At 44.2% G+C, this 22,447-nt stretch overlaps 1 protein-coding gene across 2 annotated transcripts in view; it reads right to left on the reverse strand.

Annotated features, from left to right (window-relative positions):
• The window catches only part of SCN4A (sodium voltage-gated channel alpha subunit 4), a 275,899-nt gene that overhangs the window by 81,962 nt on the left and 171,490 nt on the right, over positions 1–22,447 (reverse strand). For both annotated transcript variants that reach the window (XM_063959465.1, XM_063959466.1), the window contains exons 7-11: positions 20,057–20,329; positions 18,505–18,568; positions 17,833–17,974; positions 9,485–9,697; positions 1,007–1,162 (exon numbers count right to left, since the gene is read on the reverse strand). In XM_063959465.1, coding sequence (XP_063815535.1) covers positions 1,007–1,162; positions 9,485–9,697; positions 17,833–17,974; positions 18,505–18,568; positions 20,057–20,329 — 848 coding nt within the window. The remainder of the gene's footprint in view (positions 1–1,006; positions 1,163–9,484; positions 9,698–17,832; positions 17,975–18,504; positions 18,569–20,056; positions 20,330–22,447) is intronic.

The raw sequence follows: 22,447 nt of genomic DNA on the forward strand, positions 1-22,447 counted from the left end.
CCCTTGGACCCACTGTATGTGTGTGTCACAATGATCCCCCTCCCGGCCCTAGTATGTGTGTCACCTTGTCATCCCCCCAGGAACCAGTGTGTGTGTGTATGTCACCATTCCCTCCCCCAGGCTCTAGTATGTGTCACCATGTCATCTCCCCCAAGACACAGTGTGTGTGTGTGTGTGTGTGTGTGTGTCTCACCATGCCCCCCCAAGCCCTGGTATGTGTATCACCATGTTGCCCCCCCCCCCCAACCGGGCCCCAGTGTGTGTGTCACCATGTCATCCACCCAGAGCCCAGTGTGTGTCTTCCCTCCCTGAGGTGTGTCGGTGGGGTCCCTAAGCATATTTTTGCACCTGGTCCGACCACTTGCTAGTTCCACCACTGTCTAACAGTATACTAGCAGTATACTTAGTGATGCCTGCACCCACCCTCCCATACTTTATTAGTAACGCGTATGAAACCCCTAGCAATGTGCTGGAGACCCCTGACAATGTGCATGAAACCGCTGGCAACGCACAGGAGACCCCTGCGAGCATGGAACCCTGAGCATGAAACCCCTGACAATGTGCATTAAACCCTTGGCAACAAGCATGAGACCCCTGGCACCAGGCAGGTAATTTAAAATAATTAGAAGCCTTACTGTATTGCATCATTTGTAAGGAGCATTATTGTGTGTTGAGCATAAAATGGTGTCAAAGCCATAACTGTGTGTGGCATAATATGTAATTGAGATTGCAGTGTGTAGCATAATGTGTAATAGGCATGACGTTGAGTTGCATGATGTGTAATAGGCATGACGGTGAGTTGCATAATGTGTAATGGGCATTACGGTGTGTTGCATAATGTGTAATAGGCATTAAAGTGTGTTTTGTTTAATGTGTAATGGGCATTACGGTGTGTTGCATATTGTGTAATGGGCATTAGTCACTGCCACGGCTGCCCGTTCATTCCCGCTGCCGGTTCCCGCCGAGCACACACCAGCAAAAATATAAATCGGCACCTATGACTCACATCATCTTCTTGAGAAGTGATTTTTTCAACCACCACTCTGGGTATTATTCTCCCATTGCAGTCTCTCTTGTCTGTGTCATCATCTGCTAGGTCTTGTTGGGAGGGTGATTTCTTATTTTCTTCATTAAGAAGCCCCACAGATGCCACACTCTCTTTCTGTAACATTATAGAGATCAACAGTAGAAATAATGGTTTTATAAGAGTGGTATTGTGCTACAACAATTAGAGATACACACATAAATAATTCAGAGGTACTGTGGATTTTTAATTCAGCGGTAATATGCTTATGTACATCATTCATTGTAAATCATTTCCTTTTTGCACATTAAGAAAACTAGGTGCAATATAGGGGGTAATTCCAAGTTGATCGCAGCAGGATTTTTGTTAGCAATTGGGCAAAACCATGTGCACTGCAGGTGTGGCAGATATAACATGTGTAGAGAGAGATAGATTTGGGTGGGGTGTGTTCAATCTGCAATCTAAATTGCAGTGTAAAAATAAAGCAGCCAGTATTTACCCTGATCAGAAACAAAAACAACCCACCCAAATCTAACTCTCTCTGCACATGTTATATCTGCCCCCCCTGCAGTGCATATGGTTTTGCCCAATTGCTATCAAAAATCCTGCTGCGATCAACTTGGAATTACCCCCATAGTGTGTAGTCAGTATTGCATTTGGCTGGTGCAAGCTTGTGCTCCTCCGCAAACATCGCCCCTATTTGGCTTCACAATTCCATGCATTTTTGGAAAACTAGAGATGGACCTGCACAAATACAGTCAACCAATGTCTTGCTTGTCTTGAGTATTATACAGTAAATGAGGCCTACTATGTTTCAATATCTCAGAAGTACAGTGCAACACAGCATAATTAAATCAGAGACACTGTGCCACGAAATATCATTACTACAATAAATCATTAAATTAGTGATACAATGCTTTAGTTTATCAGAAGTACACAGTGCTTCCATATATTAGAATAAATGTAATTCAATGAATCAGATATATTGTTCTTCAGTACAGTAGAAGCATTATGTATAATTAAACTGAGATGCTTTTTTGAATGAAAAGTACTCCCACTTTTAAGCATTCACAGATTACCAAATGACCTATTATCCACTGAGCAGGTGAGTTTATTTGAACAGATTGATGCCTGGCTGGTTTTGCCTTGTAAATGTTTGGCACTTTAAAAAACTGTACGAGTTCAGTCGGAATCTCTGAGCTCCGGCTGCCTCGAACTGCCATCTTGCACAGCCCAAAGTATTAGCTGGCTCACAAATATTGGCTGCTGATTAAGGGCCTTATTCCGATTTGTTAGCAAACCAAAAAAGTTAGCAATTGTGCAATACCATGTTGCACTGCAGGTGTAATATGTGCAGAGAGAGTTAGATTTGGGTGGAGTGTGAAAACTGAAATCTAAATAGCAGTGTAGAAATTTAGCGGACAGTATTTACAATGCATAGAAACAATTCAACCCACCCAAATCTAACTCTCTCCGCACATGTTACATCTGCCCTACTTGCAGTGCAACATAGTTTTGCCCAATTGTTAACGTTTTAATGTTAATTGCTTACCCTCTTAAAACCAAAAGGCAAATGAGAAGATATTAACCAATCAGTGCTGTATAAAAAGAACTATTTACTATAGAGCCCCTATATACAGTATGGCAGAATAAACATATAGAATTGAAGAAAAAATCTATTTATTACATCACTGCAGTACACAATAAACAGAAACATTAGACTGTGACTACAATAACTCAAAATACAGGGTTATCAGAATACACCTAGAATAAATATGTCATACACCGCGAGATGCTTGGTGCAATTGAGCCGCACCAAGTGGCGTAGCATCATGCATGGCGACTTTTTCTTTACATTGGTTTCTTATTTGCATCTCTGATGCAGCAAAACATGACTCAAAATGTAAAAAAGATGCTGGGCTGCGACTTTAACCGCACAAGAATTAGTATTAAACATGCATGTATGTGTGCAAATACAATGCTCATTTTGAGCAAGTAATGCCCACTTTGCAGTCCTCTGTAGGAGTCTTTCAGCAAGCAATCACAATGTAAAACCTCCTGAATTCCCGCTTGAGATTAAAAGCAATTAGTCACACAATGCATGAGCAAGTGTAATCCAATAACAAGTCTCTTAAGTAAGTGGACAGTTTACTTGCAGACAGAAAGCAGAGAACAACTCCTTTAGTTGTTAATAGACAATATCATTAGCAGCAGGGTACGTAGGAAGCAGTGGAATAGCACGCAACTGTATGCTCACAGCATGCTCAGGCAGTTTCTAATCCTTTACACAGGAGAGACTTGTAATTTGTATCTTTGAAAAAGTTCCACATGATTACATGTCCCTCCATTTCATGGAAAATCCCTTCTACAGAGAGTAATGCTATGTAAGGTACAGAGAGTAATGCTATGTAAGGTACAGAGAGTAATGCTATGTAAGGTACAGAGAGTAATGCTATGTAAGGTACAGAGAGTAATGCTATGTAAGGTACAGAGACGAGTAATGCTATGTAAGGTACAGAGACGAGTAATGCTATGTCAGTAAAGCTATGTAAGGCACTGAGGTTAAATGAGATTAAAAAAAAACACACTTTTTTTGTCAAACGAACATTCAGACATGGGGAACTTCTTGCTTCCCTCACACTCTTCAGATGAGGAGAAGCAGATATTGACCGCTTCATGTGGTGAAATCAATGCTGTAGAAGAAGCCTGCAGCTTCTGCCTGCAAACGATAAAACAGGTATGCTTATTGGCACTGCCATAGGCACCTATGGCGGCTCTTGAAGATGCAGGCATTTCTAAGAAAGTAAACTCTTTTGTACATGGTGAGAAGCAATATGTACAGACATTTTCACTTCCTTTTTAGTTGTTTCCTGTTATCACCTCTCAGTACCCCATAATACCAATACCAATAACTTGGTCTAACACACATAAAATTGCATTGATTTTACAAATGGAGGTTTGGATATGCCATTGTGTGTGAGGATTTTCTTTCATATGCTCCTGTTTAAATCAGTTATTTCTTTTTACGGACCCCACCCACAGCTTGCCTATGTCTAGTCTAAACAATGGTAGGACCTAAAGAAGTGCTTTCTTGGGTCACTCTCATACTGTATATGTCAGTTAAACTGAGCCCTTCAAGAATATTTTTGAGGTCTTGGGTCTATATTTAGACAGCTGCTGGATTATGCAGGTGAACTTTGATACTTAAGAAACAGAGGCAAGGACCTTGAGAGGAGATACTCCTTATGAGGCATTAGAGGCTGAGGATTAAACAAATAAAATCCAAACATTTAATATAGGCTAAGACTCCTGCCTGAAGAGCTGGCAATCAGGGCCCTATATATACTCTTTGAAGTCTCACTGTTTATGAGTATCATAGTTCTGATGATTCTTGTTCAGTGCTGTGTTAGCTGTTTGTCCAAGTTGTGCAAGCGTAAATATGAGAAGGACCAGCTCATCAGATTACAGTTATATGAAAGGTCAGAGGAGCACTGTACACTACTACTGCTAGCAGTAATAACTCTTTGTGTACTGCACAGGCTGCTGTCACTACAGAACCTTACACTGACCAAACCCTTACATTTCAAGTGCAGCTGCAGGGTGACATGTCACATACACTAACAAGTTTTACCAAGTGCTGTCTCCGATGGACTGTCACGTCAAGTCCATCATGGCTGTCATTAGAAACTTCTCCCACCTGTATGGAGACAATTCCAAATGGTACACAGAGAGTGTACACCTGCACACGCTAATGGATTGCACCAACAAGACATTTCCCAAGTCGCACTACCAGCAGGTGGAGGAGACTGTATTTTAGCGAAACATTGCTATAGTGTCCATATCTGTCTCATACTGAAAATAAATGTCCTTTTCTTATTTTCACGTTTTACTTATTCTACAATACTCTGCACATTACCGACTTAGGGGTCTATTTACTAAGCCTTGGGTGGAGATAAAGTGCATGGAGCCAATGAGCTCCTGTCATTTTTGAAACACAGCCTGTAACATGGCAGTTAGGAGCTGATTGGCTGGTACTTTATCTCTGTCCACTTTATCTCCATCCAAGGCTTAGTAAATAGAACCCTTCATTTCTTCATTTTACTGGTGTTGGTGGAATCACATTTAATTGCTGAACTTGTCAACTGGGCTGAGAATTATAAAACTATGTGGAAATTGTTTAATTAATTACAACAAGTAGTAAGTGAATCAGATCTTTTAGCAGCCCTATATAATTTACATACACACTCAGTATGGGTTTGTCCTATTGCAGCTAAGATGCAAGATCTAGTCAGAATGTCAACATTCAAATTGTGGACACGGTAATCCTGACATGTTCACTAAGAACATACTTGCCGCAATTAGCAATTAGGGTTAGGCTGCAACTAAGGTTAGGATTAGGCTACAGTTGGAGTCCAGCTAAAATTGGAGTGTGGAGATTATGAAAGTCGACATTCATTAAGTCAACAAAATGAAAAAGTCACCATTACATCATAATGAACACAGAGGCAAGTGCTGGATTTTTAAAGGGAGGGGGTGGGGGGTCCAGATATTTGATTAAGATATATATATCCTACATGGAGAGAGAGAGAGAGATGAAGAGAGACATTCAGGCTTGGACTGGGGTACAGGGGGAAACCCCTGGTGGGCCCACTGCCTGGGGGGGGGGGGGGGGGGGGACCCACCTCCTGCTCTAAGGATCAGGTTCCAGACTGTGCACTTGAATTATACATTATACATATGTTACCTTATACTGGACTATGGTGTATTTTCTACAGTGCATTGCTGTTATTAATCTGTTATTAATCTGGTACATTATCATGCATGCAGCAGATGAATTTACTGTATATATTTATGATGTTATGAAGGGGCCCAGATGTTGCATTCTCTAATGGTTAGTCAAACCAATGAGGTGGCAGGCCACACCCCCTCTACAGACTGGCCACACCCCTAAGCACTACCACTGCATTCCCCCGGTGGGCCCTCCATGCCCCAGTCCGACACTGGAGACATGGAGAGAGAGAGAGATAGAAAGAGAGAGGTATAACTTCAGCAGCATAATGTAAGGTGCCAAGGAGAGCAGTTACCTGGAGGTTTCCGGGAGGATGCTGCGTTATCTCTCTGGCCAGGCAGCGGCTCTGCAGGGGCTCTGGCACGCTCCTGGGCCATCACCCACATGTATGCAGTGGTCTGGTAAGAATTAGGCATCCATGGGAGATGGGGGGTTAAGCTGGAGAAGGGGAAGATAGGCAGTGACAAGGATGGTGTGAGGCTGATGCAGGATGGCGTGAAAGGCCCCCCCGCCCCTCCCAAATTGCTCAAAGCTTCATAGGGCTTTAAGCAATTATATGCAAGTTCGGGCTGAAACCTGCAAATAGTGCGAGAGTGGTGCCGTTTCCAATGTTGAAACGCCACGGTAACGACACACCGCACACATTGCACCTAACTGTATTGACACCAGTGTCAGAGAGAGAGAGAGAGAGTGTGTGTGTGTGTGGGGGGGGGGGGGGAGCAGAAATACTGTGTCATAGAGAGAGACAGAGAGAGAGAGAGAGAGAGAGAGAGGGGGGTGGAGCAAGTGAGGGTGTGTCAGAGAGAGAGAGGGGGGGAGGGGTGCCAGCTGGAGATACACTACCTAACTACAGTAGGGATGGCCATTGACCATCAATGATTCAAAATCATTGATGGCCGATGCAGAATCGTTTTTCCATCAATGGGGGAGAACCAGATGGTTCCCCATCATCGATCATACACAACCACCAATTATTTATTTTCCCTCATAGTGTTGGGACACGGAGAATAGCTCTGCCCCCAATACTCCGGCAAAGCTCCAACCCTGGACTCTGATTGGCCTGCAGCTCAATGAATAGTAAAGCCGGGGTGACCATTTATGGGTGAAACCATCTATGTCTCTTTTGCAAATGGTTCCACACCATCAAGGTTACCCATCATAGTACCATTGATGGTCACCACTGATGGCCAATCCTAGACTACAGCACAGCACAGATCTCTGATGAGGATGGGCACTTCACAGCATTAGGCCCCACCCTCTAAATATCCGTGAATGCTGCACTGCACTACTGGTGTGAGCCAGCCAGGGCAGGTAGGGTAGGGGCAGAGCAGGCCATGCCAGGCCAGAATTGATCCCTCCCTCTCCGACTACATCGTCCGCGGCTACAGCTGCCATGTTATGCAGCGTGCAACTGAGCTCCTCCAAAAAGAAAAAAACATAAGTATCAGTAAACTGCGCCGATGGATAGGCGGGCAGGGGGGGTTTCAGGTACTCGGAAACTCCCCCTACGTGCGCGTATGGGACAGGTTGACATTATGAACATTCTGAATGTTGACATTCAGACACATCACACCCAAAGATGCAGCCAAGGGTAGCGGCACCTCAGGATGGTAATAACATCGAAAATACTGATTCGTTCTTAAGTTCTATTCAAGCAATTTGGGCTATTTAAAATAAAAATCTGTTATCTCATGGGAGAATCTCCAATGCTTCATCTATTGTTTTGGTGGCTGTATGAGAACCTCGATTAGAATGTAGGGCGGGATAACATGTTATATAACTTTCCAGTTTCAAATATATTTAAAAAAATATGTACTGCAGTGTTGCCCTGAGGCCATTGCGGTTTCATTTATGAGTTAGAAATAAACCAATTCTAATCTACATATCTATTTACATGACATATTTTGAATATCACAATATTTGTGCGATACATCAGTAGCAAAATAACACTATTTTAGAAAATGATCTTTCAGAAAAAAAAACTACACAATGTTTGCAGGTACTTTGGCTCACAAAATGACTAAAATGGTGTAATGGTTAGCATTACTGTCTCACGGCACTGAGGTCTTGGGTTCGTGTCCCACCATGGCCCTAATTAGGTGGAGTTTGGTACTCAGGTTTTACTCACAATCCAAAAATATACTTATTTAGGTAGGTTAATTGGCTCAAAAAAAAAAAAATTAACCCTAGCGTGAACGTGTGCGCATGTACATATTGTAGGGAATATAGGCCCCCATTTATCAAGCCTTGGAGAGTGATAAATAGCACGGTGATAAAGTACCAACCAATCAGCTCCTAACTTCCATGTCACAGGCTGTGTTTGAAAAATGACAGTCAGGAGTTGGTTGGCTTTGTGTCTCCTTTCGGCTCCCCCTCCTCCCTCTTCCCTAGTCCTCCACTTGGAGGGTGAAGTTTCACGGAATGACGCAAATTGCGTCGTAATGTCACAACGCAACTGTGTCATTCCGCGCACCTCCCGAGCGGAGTACTAGGAAAGGGGAGGGGGAGATTAAGTGCTGGCGGGCCAGTGAATATGCTTTATACATCCCCTTGGCAACGAACATTACCCTTGGCAACAAGCATTACTCTTGACAACAAGCATTACATTTGGCAACGAGCATAACACCCAGCACATGAAACCCTTGGAAACAAGCATGACACCAGGCGCATGAAACACCTGGCAACGAGCATGATACACAGTGCATGAAACCCCTGGCAACAAGCATGACACACAGCACATGAAACCCCTAGCAATGAGCATGACACCTAGCACATGAAACCACTGGCAACGAGCAGGTAATTTAAAAGCAATTAGAAGCTTTACTATAGGGCATAATGGTATCATGGTATTGCTGTGTATGGCATGATATGGTGCAAGGGGCATTACTGTGTGCGGCTTAATATGGTGGAATGTTTTTTTCTTTCCTGTGGTGGCCGAGGTCTGTTGTTGCAGTGTCAAAAACTGGGGTGTAAGGGAGTCTTTTCCTGCAAGGCCACGCCTATTTTAGCGGACCACGGCAATTTTAGCAAGGCTACGCCCCCTCATCAGGAGCGTGCGTGCCGAAATTGCTTTTTCTATGTCGGGAGGGGTGTTGAATTTCTATTGGGGGGGGGGGGGGGGGGTAGGGGCACATTTTTTTAAGGCTCATACTGGGATCCAAATTGTCTACATACAGCCCTGGCGCTATAGAAATAACTGGTAATAAATAATAAACAAATATGTCATGTGCAGGAAGTATATTTTTTGGTTAGTCTGAGTTATGTCAGTCTACAGTAGCTCCTCTGCTGAGCACATTTGTGGAAAGCCAAATCACATTTGATAATTCAGCAATATACTGTATAAGACCAGAAATATAAATATCATGAAAAATGTTGCATTTGAAGTTAATGACAGATCAACCCCTTAATATAAGACCACTCAACAGATGCTGTATAAGAAGCACTATAATCATTTACAGCAACCCCTTTCCTTCTCAGCTAGTAGAACTCCACAATCTAATCAGCTGTAATGGACAAACTACGGTCAGCAACATTGTGCCACCATGCTGTGGACACACTGGACAGTGTATCAACTATTGATAAGATTAGTTCTTCTTTTACTGTCCTGGTCAAGTGTTCTGTTCTTAACCTAGCTCTCACTCTGGCACCAAGTACTTGTGTCAAATACTGACCCGTTGACCCTGCTCCTCCTGATGTTTCCTAAGCTGTTCCAGTAGATCCTGAAATTCTCTCTCCTTTTCTAAGGCTTCCTGAATGGTGGCTTCATTCTGCTCATCATAAGCCATGGCCACAACAGCGAGGATAAGGTTGATAAGATAGAATGAGCCCAGGAAAATCACCAACACAAAGAAAACCATGTATGTCTTACCAGCTGCTCGGAGGGTCTAGAGAGAGGAAACAAAAACGTTGAGTTTATGGGAAAGAAACTTTGGTGCAAATAAAACAGGCATACTAAACACAAAATCACTAAAAGTGTATTAAAGGCAAACACCACTTATATAGAACTGCCCTATCCAACTTCCAGTATAAGGTGCCTGGCTAGGATATTCTATAGGCTTCTTCTGTGTACTGAACAAATGCATGTCCAACAAAGATCATTGGCGGGATGTAATGGAATCCGAGTTCGCCAGATGTGTGGGATACCGCCCAAAATCCAACTTTTTTTTAAGGGGGCAATCATTTACAAGGCATTGTTATGCCTTGTAAATGACTGGCACTTTAAAAAAAGGCTGATCTGGGCCGGCATCTCTTGCTCATCGGGTGAACTCGGACTCCATTACATCCTGCAGAATATGTTTAAGTACAAACATAGGAATCCCAAAAAATGTGTATACAGTAGATGAGCTTTGTAAAATGATTGGAAAATCTCTTTAAGTCAAGTACAAGAAGAGTACTCCCATGTCAGAAAACATGCTTTGCTCACCACATATAATGGTATATGCAATCAAAGGCCTAACCACTATTCATTAATATGTACACTGGGAGCACTGTTGTATTGATGCCCTATGAAAGATATTTCCCTTTTTTTTTTAAAGTAGATTGTAGGACTGACCACACGCTGTTACGTTCCTGGTGCTCAGAACAAGAGAGATGTTGCGTAGTGAGTCCAGATCACCAGAACGTGACGCTGAAATAAGGTGTGGTATGGAAATAGCCCCTAGCAACCTACCTCCATTGTTTCACCCGTGTGGTCCGTTCACGCCTGCGTGACTATGGTTTCTTGGGACCACGGCAGCCGCATTTGAAGGGCGGATTAGGTCTGCCCAACTCCGATGCCCCCAGGTCTTAGAGTGAGACAAGGCGTGAACCGAGACAGGATAATTACAAGGGGACCTCTAACTAAAGCAAACAGAAGGCTAGGGGCTACTAACAACCCTAAAACTAAATATATGTGCGGCACGCCGCCAAAGGAAAAGGACAACAAAAGATACCACTGTCCACACCCCACACGGCACCGTCGTGTACCGGGGAGGACAGTGAAAAGCAGAAACCTCTGCAAAAACACCAGTATAAAACAAACGCAAGGACTAAGCGGCCTAGGCCGCAACACGCGGCAGAAGCCGCTACTCACGAAGCCGGGAGAGAACCCCAATAAGCAAGAACCCCCAGATGACGGCAACAGGTTCACTTGGACTGGAAGGATTCCCAGGACCGGCTTCAGAATTCCAGGACTCAGGAGCGCAGGGAGCAGGATCGACCAGATTCAGCAGACTAGGAACAAACTTTGCAAGGCAGGAACAGCATACAGAAAGCTATCACCGGCGAGGCTGCAGTGTGCTGGCTCCCATAATAAAAGGCCCTGCTGGCCAATGACAGGAGGGCTAGCAAGACCAGCCCCCAGACCCTAATTAATAGTTGCCGTGCAGCTGCCCTGCTGCATGAACAACTAATCCAGTTTTATCTTGCAACGGGGAACGCGGTCCGCCAATGGCGTCCCCGTTGCCATGGACCCGGCGGCTGTGGACGCCCGGCGTCCTAGCGTTGCCAGGGACCCGGCGGCTACAGTACGCACGGCATCCTGGCGTTGCTAGGCGCCGGGCGGGCAGCGAGGAAGGTGCGGCGGCCGTGAGCGTCGCTCGGAAGCAGACCGAGCGGCGCCGCGGACCGTGGCACCTAACAGTACCCCCCCCCTTGAGGAGGAGTTAAAGAACCCCTAAAGCCGGGTTTCTGAGGAAATTCCTGAAAGAATAATCTCTTAAATTTAGCGGCATGTAAATTGTTATCCAGGACCCAAGACCTTTCTTCCGGGCCATAGCCTTTCCAGTGAACCAAAAAATACAGCCGGCCCCGAGAAACTTTGGAATCTAAAACCTTCTCCACCAAGAACTCTTGTTGTCCCTGAACATCCACCGGAAGTCTACCCTGGGAAGTTTTCCGAGGGAATCTCCTGGAAGAAATATATTGCTTCAGAAGGGAACAGTGAAAAGTATTGCCAATTTTGAGTGATTTAGGCAAGCGTAGCCGAAAAGCAACTGGATTGACCTTCTTTACGTTAAGGAATGGTCCAATAAATTTGGGTCCCAATCTAGCCGAGGGTTGTCGGAGCTTGATGTTGCGGGTTGACAACCACACCTTATCTCCCACCTTAAAAGTGCATGGGCGTCGGAACCTATCTGAAATTTTTTTTTCTCAGAAGGCAGCCTTCTTAAGGGCAAGGTGCACCTTTTTCCAAATCATTCTGAGACGGGAAGTTAAGGTCAACGAAGAGACTGGAAAATGAGGGTAAAAAGAATTGGCTCTAGGATGAAAGCCCAGGACCGAAAAGAATGGAGACTCCTTGGTGGAAGAATGACAAGAGTTATTATAGGCAAACTCGGCCAAAGGAAGAAATTCAGACCAATCATTCTGAAGTTTGGCCGAATATAGCCGTAAATACTGTTTAAATGACTGATTAACACGTTCAGTTTGTCCGTTAGACTGTGGATGGTACCCAGATGTTAAAGAGAGTTTCATATTTAATGAGGCACAAAACCATTTCCAGAAACGGGCAATGAATTGTGGTCCCCGATCAGAGACAATATCCATGGGTAAACCATGGAGCCTGAAGACATGGCGGAGAAACAAAACTGCCAACCCTTGAGCGGAGGGCAATCAGGGAAGAGCAATGAAGTGGGCCATCTTACTAAAACGGTCTACTACCACCCAAATGACCCGGAACCCAGCTGAAAGAGGAAGGTCCACCACGAAATCCATGGATATATGTGACCATGGCCTGAGAGGAATGGCTAGAGGCATGAGTTGCCCGACCGGCAACGATCGAGATGCCTTGTACTGAGCACAAACCTGACAGGAACGGACAAATTCCCTCACATCTTTAGAAAGATTAGGCCACCACACTGAGCGAGAGATCAACTCCGAGGTTTTAGTGATACCGGGATGACCAGAAACCTTATTATCATGAAACTCAGCTAGACAGTACCTCTCAGAAATTCAGGGACGAAGAGACGATCTGCAGGAGTGACATTGGGAGCCTGCTTCTGAAGCTGGACTAGCTGTGTAAATAAATCCTGTGTGAGGCCAGCCCGGATGACAGACGATGGGACTATGGGGGTAGTAGCCGGGTGGTTATTGTGAACCGGAAGAAAACAACGTGACAGGGCATTGGCTTTCGTACTCTTGGAACCGGGCCTGAAGGTGATGATAAACCTGAAACGAGTAAAAAACAGCGCCCAACGTGCCTGTCGAGCATTAAGCCGTTTAGCTGACTCAATATACTGCAGGTTCTTGTGGTCAGTGAACACAGTAATGGTATGCCTTGCTCCTTCCAGCCAGTGCCTCCACTCCTCGAAAGCCCATTTAACTGCCAACAATTCTCGATTACCAACATCATAGTTGGACTCTGCGGAGGAGAATTTTCTGGACATGAAGGCACATGGGTGTAATTCCCGAGACTCCGGGTCTTCCTGAGAAAGGATAGCCCCCACTCCAACCTCTGAGGCATCTACCTCGACAATAAAGGGGAGATCCGGGTTAGGGTGTCTGAGTACTGGAGCTGAGACAAAGGCCTGTTTCAAGGCCAGGAAGGCAGACTTGACTTTAGGCGACCAATTGGAAGGGTCTGCTCCTTTTTTAGTCAACGCCACAATAGGAGCAACCAAATCTGAGAAGGTATGAATAAAAGGCCTATAACAATTTGCAAACCCTAAAAAGCGCTGGATTGCTTTTAAGTTTGTGGGTTGTGCCCAATTTAGGATTGCCTGGAGTTTTTTTGGTTCCATGAAAAACCCCTTTGGAGAAATAATATACCCCAGGAAGGACACTTCTGTGATGTGGAAATCACATTTCTCCAGTTTGGCGTACAAATGATTTTCCTGTAACCTCTGAAGGACCAGTCGCACATGGGTAATATGTTGTTCAAAGGACTCAGAGTAAATCAAAATGTCGTCTAAATAAACGACTACGAACTTTCCTAGAAAGTCGCGAAGGACGTCGTTAATGAGATCTTGAAATACAGCAGGAGCATTAGACAGCCCAAACGGCATCACCAAGTATTCATAATGTCCCGACTGTGTGCTGAAAGCCGTCTCCCACTCATCCCCAGATTTTATTCGGATGAGATTGTAAGCCCCTCTAAGATCGATTTTGGAAAAGATAACGGCAGTACGGAGCTGATCAAATAGTACCGAAATCAGTGGCAAGGGGTAGGTATTTTTAACAGAAATTTTATTCAACGCCCGATAATCAATACATGGTCTGAGCGACCCATCTTTTTTCTGAACAAAAAAGAATCCTGCGCTCAATGGAGATTTTGAGGGCCTAATAAAGCCCTTCTTCAAGCTCTCCTGTACATACTCATCCATTGCCGTAGTTTCCGGGCCAGACAGGGCATATAGTCTCCCTTTGCGCAGGGCCGGGTCGTTCCAGCCACAGTCGTTCGACCAACGGCGAAATTCGGTACAATACACCTCTGCGGGATTTTTCCCCTGTTTAAGGGCACGCAGGTGGCTCTCAGCCGACGCTTCCCTATCAGGGTCGTCATACAAAAGACCTAAGGACTTAAAAAAGGCATCTACAGATAGCAAGGCTGCGTCATCGGCTTTTAGCCCAAAAGCCCAGGTTTGCGGATCGCCTTGTAGTACATCACAATCCCGACCCGTTGAGACTCAGTACCAGAGGATCGGGGCCTTAAACGAAAATAAAGTTTACAAGCTTCTTTGAAATTAAAAAAATCCTTTCGGCTACCCGAAAAACGGTTGGGAAGATGCATCTTTGGTTCTGGAATCATACTCGGGGAGGCTCGCAAAAGATCTTCCTGCGATCTCACCCGAAGAGTAAGATCCTGAACCATCTGAGTTAGTTCCTGCATCTGGTTGGCCAAAAGCTGGCTGGTACCCGGTCCTAACACTGCCGGATTCATGAGGCCGAATTTCAAGGCCCACCAAATACAAATAACTCTTTATTCTTTTTTGGGCCGGTGATAATGTTACGTTCCTGGTGCTCAAAACAAGAGAGATGTTGCGTAGTGAGTCCAGAGCACCAGAACGTGACGCTGAAATAAGGTGTGGTATGGAAATAGCCCCTAGCAACCTACCTCCATTGTTTCACCCGTGTGGTCCGTTCACGCCTGCGTGACTATGGTTTCTTGGGCCCATGGCAGCCGCGTTTGAAGGACGGATTAGGTCTGCCCAACTCCGATGCCCCCAGGTGTTAGAGTGAGACAAGGCGTGAACCGAGACAGGATAATAACAAGGGGACCTCTAACTAAAGCAAACAGAAGGCTAGGGGTTACTAACAACCCTAAAACTAAATATATGTGCGGCACGCCGCCAAAGGAAAAGGACAACAAAAGATACCACTGTCCACACCCCACACGGCACCGTCGTGTACCGGGGAGGACAGTGAAAAGCGGAAACCTCCGCAAAAACACCAGTATAAAACAAACGCAAGGACTAAGCGGCCTAGGCCGCAACACGCGGCAGAAGCCGCTACTCACGAAACCAGGAGAGAACCCCAATAAGCGAGAACCCCCAGATGACTGCAACAGGTTCACTTGGACTGGAAGGATTCCCAGGACCGGCTTCAGAACTCCAGGACTCAGGAGCGCAGGGAGCAGGATCGACCAGATTCAGCAGACTAGGAACAAACTTTGCAAGGCAGGAACAGCATACAGGAAGCTATCACCGGCGAGGCTACAGTGTGCTGGCTCCCATAAAAAGGCCCTGCTGGCCAATGACAGGAGGGCCAGCAAGACCAGCCCCCAGACCCTAATCAATAGTTGCCGTGCAGCTGCCCTGCTGCATGAAAAACTAATCCAATTTTATCTGGCAACGGGGAACGCGGTCCGCCAATGGCGTCCCCGTTGCCATGGACCTGGCGGCTGTGGACGCCCGGCGTCCTAGCGTTGCCAGGGACCCGGCGCTACAGTACGCACGGCGTCCTGGCGTTGCTAGGCGCTGGGCGGGCAGCGAGGGAGGTGCGGCGGCCGTGAGCGTCGCTCGGAAGCAGACCGAGCGGCGCCGCGGACCGCGGCACCTAACACACGCATATTTGTATTCATTATTACTAACAGTTTAAGTCACTCATATTTTGGGGTTCTATCATTTTGAAACCAGAAATTGAGACACCAATGTGATACACTATATGGACAAAAGTATTCGGATGCCTGACCATTACACCAATAGGGTCTGTAATGACATTGTATTCAAATACATACACTTTAATTTGGAGTTCCCCCCTCCATTTGCAGCTATAACAGCTTCCACTCTTCTTGGAAGGCTATCCACAAGATGAAGGTTTCTGTGGGAATTTGTGCTCATTCATTCTATAGAGCATTTATGAGGTCAGACACTGATGTTGGACAAGTAGGCCTGGCTCGCAATCTCCGTTCCAGTTCATCCCAACGGTGCTCGATGGGGTTGAGGTCAGGGCTCTGTGTGGGACAGTCAAGTACTTCCACACCGAACTCATCAACCCATGTCTTTACAGTCCTTGCTTTGTGCACAGCCATGTTGGAAAGTTGGAATAGAAAAAGGCCTTCCCCAAACTGTTACAGGTTGAGTATCCCATATCCAAATATTCTGAAATACGGAATATTCCGAAATACAGAATTTTTTGAGTGAGAGTGACATAGTGAAATCTTTGTTTTCTGTGGCTCAATGTACTCAAACTTTGTTTAAAACACAAAGTTATTAAAAAATATTGTATTAAATGACCTTCAGGCTGTGTGTATAATTGTGTATAAGGTGTATATGAAACATAAATGAATTGTGTGAATGTACACACACTTTGTTTAATGCACAAAGTTATTAAAAATATTGGATAAAATGACCTTCAGGCTGTGTGTATAAGGTGTATATGAGACATAAATGCATTCTGTGCTTAGACTTGGGTCCCATCACCATGATATCTCATTATGGTATGCAATTATTCCAAAATACGGAAAAATCCGATATCCAAAATACCTCTGGTCCCAAGCATTTTGGATAAGGGATACTCAACCTGTACTACAAAGTTGGAAGCATAGCATTGTCCAAAATGTATTGGTATGCTGGAGCATTAAGATTGCCTTTCATTGGAGATAAGGGGCCCAAGCCAAACTCTGAAAATCAGCCAAATACCATTATCCCTTCTCTACTAAACTTCACAGTTGCATAATGCAGTCAGACAGGTTTTCCAAGCATCCACCAAACCGAGACTCGCCCATCAGACTGCCAAACAGAGAAGCGTGATTCATCACTCCATAGAACACTTTCAACTGCTCCACAGTCCATTGTCTGTGTGCTTTACACCACTCCATCCAACGCTTGGCATTGGACTTGGTGATGTGAGGCTTGCATGCAGCTGCTCGGCCATGGAAACCCATTCCATTAAGCTCCCGCCGCAGTTTTTTGCACTTACATTAATGCCAGTGGACATTCAGAACTCTTCAGCTATGGAATCGGCAGAGCGTTCAAGACTAACGCATAAGCTGTCATTGACCCCGCTTAGTGATTTTACATGGTCTTCTGCTTCATGGCTGAGTTGCTGTTGTTCCTAAATACTTCCACTTTCTAATAATATCACTTACAGTTGACCGTGGTATATCCAGCAGGGATGAAATTTCACGAACCATCTTATTGCAAAGGTGGCATCCTACCATAGTACCACGCTTGCAGTCACTTAGCTCTTCAAAACGACACATTTTGCAAATGGAGACTGCATTGTTAGGTGCTTGATTTTATACAGCTGTGGCAATGGACCTGAATGAAACACCTGAATTCAATAATTAACAGGTGTGGCCAAATACTTTTGTCCATCTAGTGTATGGATATAATGCCAACCCCATGCTTCTTTCGGATGGCAAGTTCAGAAAACACTTATAAATGTTTAAATCATTCGGGGGGAGTGCATCAGGAGTGTGGCTTCCAATAATAAAAAAACCTGTGACTGTCTTGGGGAAATGGGAAACATGTAAGCCTTTCAAATATTCAGTAATGTAAATAAGCAGAAAAACAATATTCTTTTTTTGGGGAATGACTTGTGCTCAGCGTTTATACAGCTTGCCAAGCACTGTATTTTGTAGAAGAATAGGTCATCTTACCAGCTGAAAGAGGTTCTCCCAATAGTCCTGAGTCATCAGCCTGAAGAGAGCCAAAAAAGCCCAGCTGAATGAGTCAAAGCTGGTGTACCCATAGTTGGGATTTATGCCAGTTTTCATACATGTAAAACTTTCTGGGCATTTCCTGTTGTCAAAAAACATCATTGTAAACAATTATGGCAGTATCTCAGAATTCCAAACACAAATGGCTATGTGCAGTATTCATTTTATTAATATCTATACAGTGCCAACTTATTCCATTGTGCTTTACAATTGGAAAAAACACAGTAATAAAACAAGACAGCATATTAACAGACAGACAGAGAGGTAAGAGGGCGCCGCTTTTATAGCATGTGTGCCTGTTTAAGTGGATCCTTTTACTTTGCGCCTCGCCCTGCCTTTTCATTTCCTGCTTTTTGCTGTTTGTCTCTCCTTTTTCATCCTTTCATCTGTGTTTACATTTTATATTAAATGAAATATGTATATTTTGACCTTGGAATCCTGTATTAGGATTTCCCTCATTGTCATGTCTTACACTGTGCATAATGCATTTCAACATTTTGGTTGTGTGGCCAAAGCAAATTTAATTTCCTTTAATATTCAGTACTATTAAAAAAAGGCAAATAAAACAATGTACTTCCTTACTTCCCAATGTTTTAAATAAATATGACTTACCCACTGTCGCTGCTGTTCCCACATAAAAGAGGGTCCAATGCGCCTTCCAGGAAGTAAAAGTTTGCTATTTGCATAAGAGAAGTACATAAAACAAAGTTTAATAAGATATCACAACATATTACTGTATAGAACACCTATCTACTAGACCAGGGGTGGCCAACCAGTCAGAGGCAAAGAGCCAGAAAAGATCTGTAGTCAAGAGTCAGAGCCACTATCATGCGTGCGCCAAAGGAGCATGTGCAAAAATGGGGGCATGGCCTTGTTGTCACAAGGCCACACCCCATTTTTTTGCAAACAACTTTCGGTATGACGTTTGTAGGAGTAAGACCTCATATCAAAACCCCATTTTTCGTCATGTTATACAGTGCCACATACATATAATGCCCCAGTACAGTGCCACATACATATATGCCCCCACAGTGCCAGATACATATATGTCCCCAGTGCCAAATACACATGTCCCCACAGGGCCAGATACACATGTCCCCACAGTGCCAGATACATATATGTCCCCAGTGCCAAATACACATGTCCCCACAGGGCCAGATACACATGTCCCCACAGTGCCAGATACATATATGCCCCACAGTGCCAGATACATATATGCCCCACAGTGCCAAGTACACATATGCCCCACAGTGCCAGGTACATATATGCCCCACAGTGCCAAATACATATATGCCCCACAGTGCCAAATACATATATGCCCCACAGTGCCAAATACACATGTCCCTACAGTGCCAGCTATGCCCCCAGTGCCAGATACACATGTCCCCACAGTGCCAGCTATGCTCCCAGTGCCAGATATGCCCCCAGTGCAGATACTAATGTCTCCACAGTAACAGCTATGCCCCCAGTGCCAGATACACATGTGCCTGCTATGCCCCTAGTGCAGATACATATGTCCCCAAAGTGCCAGCTATGCCCCCAGTGCCAGATACACATGTACCTACAGTGCCTGCTATGCCCCTAGTGCAGATACACATGTCCCCACAGTGCCAGATATGCCCCCAGTGCAGACACACATGTCCCCACAGTGCTCACCAGCGGCGGTGTCTCTCTTCAATAAGGTGCCAGTCCGTGAGCCAATCAAAGCTCACATCCGGCAGCCAATCAGGTCCGCGAGCTCTGATTGGCTCACGGGCCGGCGCCGAATTGAATAGAGACACCGCCGCCAGAGAGGCGTGTGTGTACCTGGGGCTGGGGGCAGCGGTGGCCAGGCGCCGACCGAGCCGCATGCAGAGGATGAAAGAGCCGCATGCAGCTCGAGGGCCGCATGTTGGCCACTGCTGTACTAGACTTCAGGGGTGGGAGATAATTCATGTCCATGGAAAGCCTCAGGAACGTCAGGGGAAGGAACTTCACAACCAATCTCTTTGCAAATTTCCCTTGTACCCCAAAAAGTGCACAGGAAAATTAGCAAAGATTGTTTACTGTAATTAGCAGTAAAGTGCACAGCCGAACATTACAGTGCTTACAATTTAATGGAAAAGTATGCCAGTAGAAGATATGTAATTTTCACACAAAGACACAAAATCAAAAGTTGTCTTACACAGATTGTTGAAGTAGGGAGTCCAGTCTATAGTTATATTTTCGTACATGTCTGTGTCATTGTAAACAGCCGACATAGAGCTTAAGGTCTCATTTCGGAAATATTCATAGGCGTCTTCAGGGGGTGGCCATCGGACGCACTTCTGCCTCAGATTTCCCATAAACAGTTGAAGACCAATTAGTGCAAAGACAGCCAGACAGAATACAGTCAGAATCATCACATCGGACAACTTTTTCACTGACTGAATGAGGGCTCCGACAATGGTCTTCAGACCTAGACAAAGCAAAGTTATCACATTACTGTCAAGGCATCATAAATAGCCTCATTTATCATATCTTTCATAAGTCTCCCTAATTTAACCAAGTAATAATATATCCTATTGGTAAATGTTTAGCATAGTGATAGCAATGATCTATTTATTATATGACTTCCACATGGACAGTTTAGAACACAAAGCCTAGTTAGAGCCTTACAAATTATATAACAAATGTTCCCTGGTTAACTTCCCAGTCATTACATTGGACAGCATAACACAGGGAAGCCAGATACAATTTTACAAGCTCTCCAGGCTTAAAAGAACCTGTACCAAATCTTAGACATATAACAACCAATGAGATGATCAGTGTTAATTAAAAAACTTTCTGATGCCACAGAGCTCAAATAGCATAGAAGACTGACAACATCACACAATCAGGAGGAGATGTACTAAGCCTTGAAAAGTGATTAAATTTGGGGTACATGAAATGGGTATCAGTATATATTTGGGTCAATGAAAGGCACCCCCACCACTTTGCACTTTTTACCCCAAAGCTTACATCTTATTATTGACTAATTAAGGATAATTAGTCATAAGGAGGAAGGGGGGGGGGGGGGGGGGTGAGGGCTTCTGAACCAATTTCTGATATTTTTACCCAAAAATGGGGTGAAGAGAAATTCACGATAAACCCTATGGAGAATTATCACATGAGTAATTGGATAGCTGGGATATAGTAGAGTTGCGGAAAAAGCAGAGTTTTCGCATTTTTTCCCCATGAAAATGGGTTATGGTGGCTAATTGCACACCCCCCTAAGAATAATCTCAAATACATTATTATTATTATTTATTTATTAACAGTTTCTTATATAGCACAGCAAATTTCGTTGCGCTTTACAATTGGAAATAACAATGATATCACAAAACTGGGTAATAACAAACAGTCATAGAGGTAGGAAGGCTCTGCTCGCAAGCTTACAATCTATAGATGATTAAAATACATGATTAAAACGAAGTAAGATAGTAAGGGAAGTGCATTAAGAAAGTCAGTGTGCGTGAGTAGATGAACAGCAAAACATGAAAAATTCAGCAAAAGTCATGACAAGGGACTCTGGGTAGATGGACAATGGACAGACATGAGACAAAAGGTAGAGAGGACCCTGATCATGAGATCTTACATTCTAGAGGGAGGGGATATGAGATGACATACAGTAGGGCAAACTGGGATAGAATGGATGACTGAATGGATGATGTAGGTGGTCTAAGAGAGGATAGGGTTAGTAAGTATAAATATATTGTATTATATAGTATATTAATAAGTCAAATATGCATCTTATGAATTTCTCAAATTCTTGAATCGCATATGGGAAAAAGTTAAGAAACCCCATTAACAAAAATGTGTTCAAAAGGAATTATTTTTCCACTGAAGCAAGGTTTGGGTCATGGAGCACACTAAAAGGTACCCCCACACATAGGCCATGATTATGTAACATGTAATAAGAGCTTTTCAAAAACAATGGGTCAGATTTAACAATGAGCGATATACAGGTTGAGTATCCTTTATCCAAAATGCTTGGGACCAGAAGTATTTTGGATATCAGATTTTTCCGTATTTTGGAATAATTGCATACCATAATGAGATATCATGGCGATGGGACCTAAGTCTAAGCACAGAATGCATTTATGTCTCATATACACCTTATACACACAGCCTGAAGGTCATTTTAGCCAATATTTTTAATATCTTTGTGCATTAAACAAAGTGTGTGTACATTCACACAATTCATTTATGTTTCATGTACACCTTATACACACAGCCTGAAGGTCATTTAATACAATATTTTTAATAACTTTGTGTATTAAACAAAGTTTGTGTATATTGAGCCATCAGAAAACAAAGGTTTCACTATTCCGGTCTCACTCAAAAAATTCTGTATTTCGGAATATTCCGTATTTCGGAATATTTGGATATGGGATACTCAACCTCAGAGGCGGAACTACCGGCAGTGCAAGCAGTGCGTTGCACTGGGGCCCGCCTCTGTCCAGGGGCCCAAGCATGCAATGAGTCAAACTGACTCATTACATGCCGCTGTGCGCTGCAGGCAACCGCTGCCCGCAGCGCACAGCCGCCCGGAGAG

Source organism: Pseudophryne corroboree, chromosome 3 (genome assembly GCF_028390025.1).
Source record: "Pseudophryne corroboree isolate aPseCor3 chromosome 3, aPseCor3.hap2, whole genome shotgun sequence".
Taxonomy (NCBI): Eukaryota; Metazoa; Chordata; class Amphibia; order Anura; family Myobatrachidae; genus Pseudophryne; species Pseudophryne corroboree.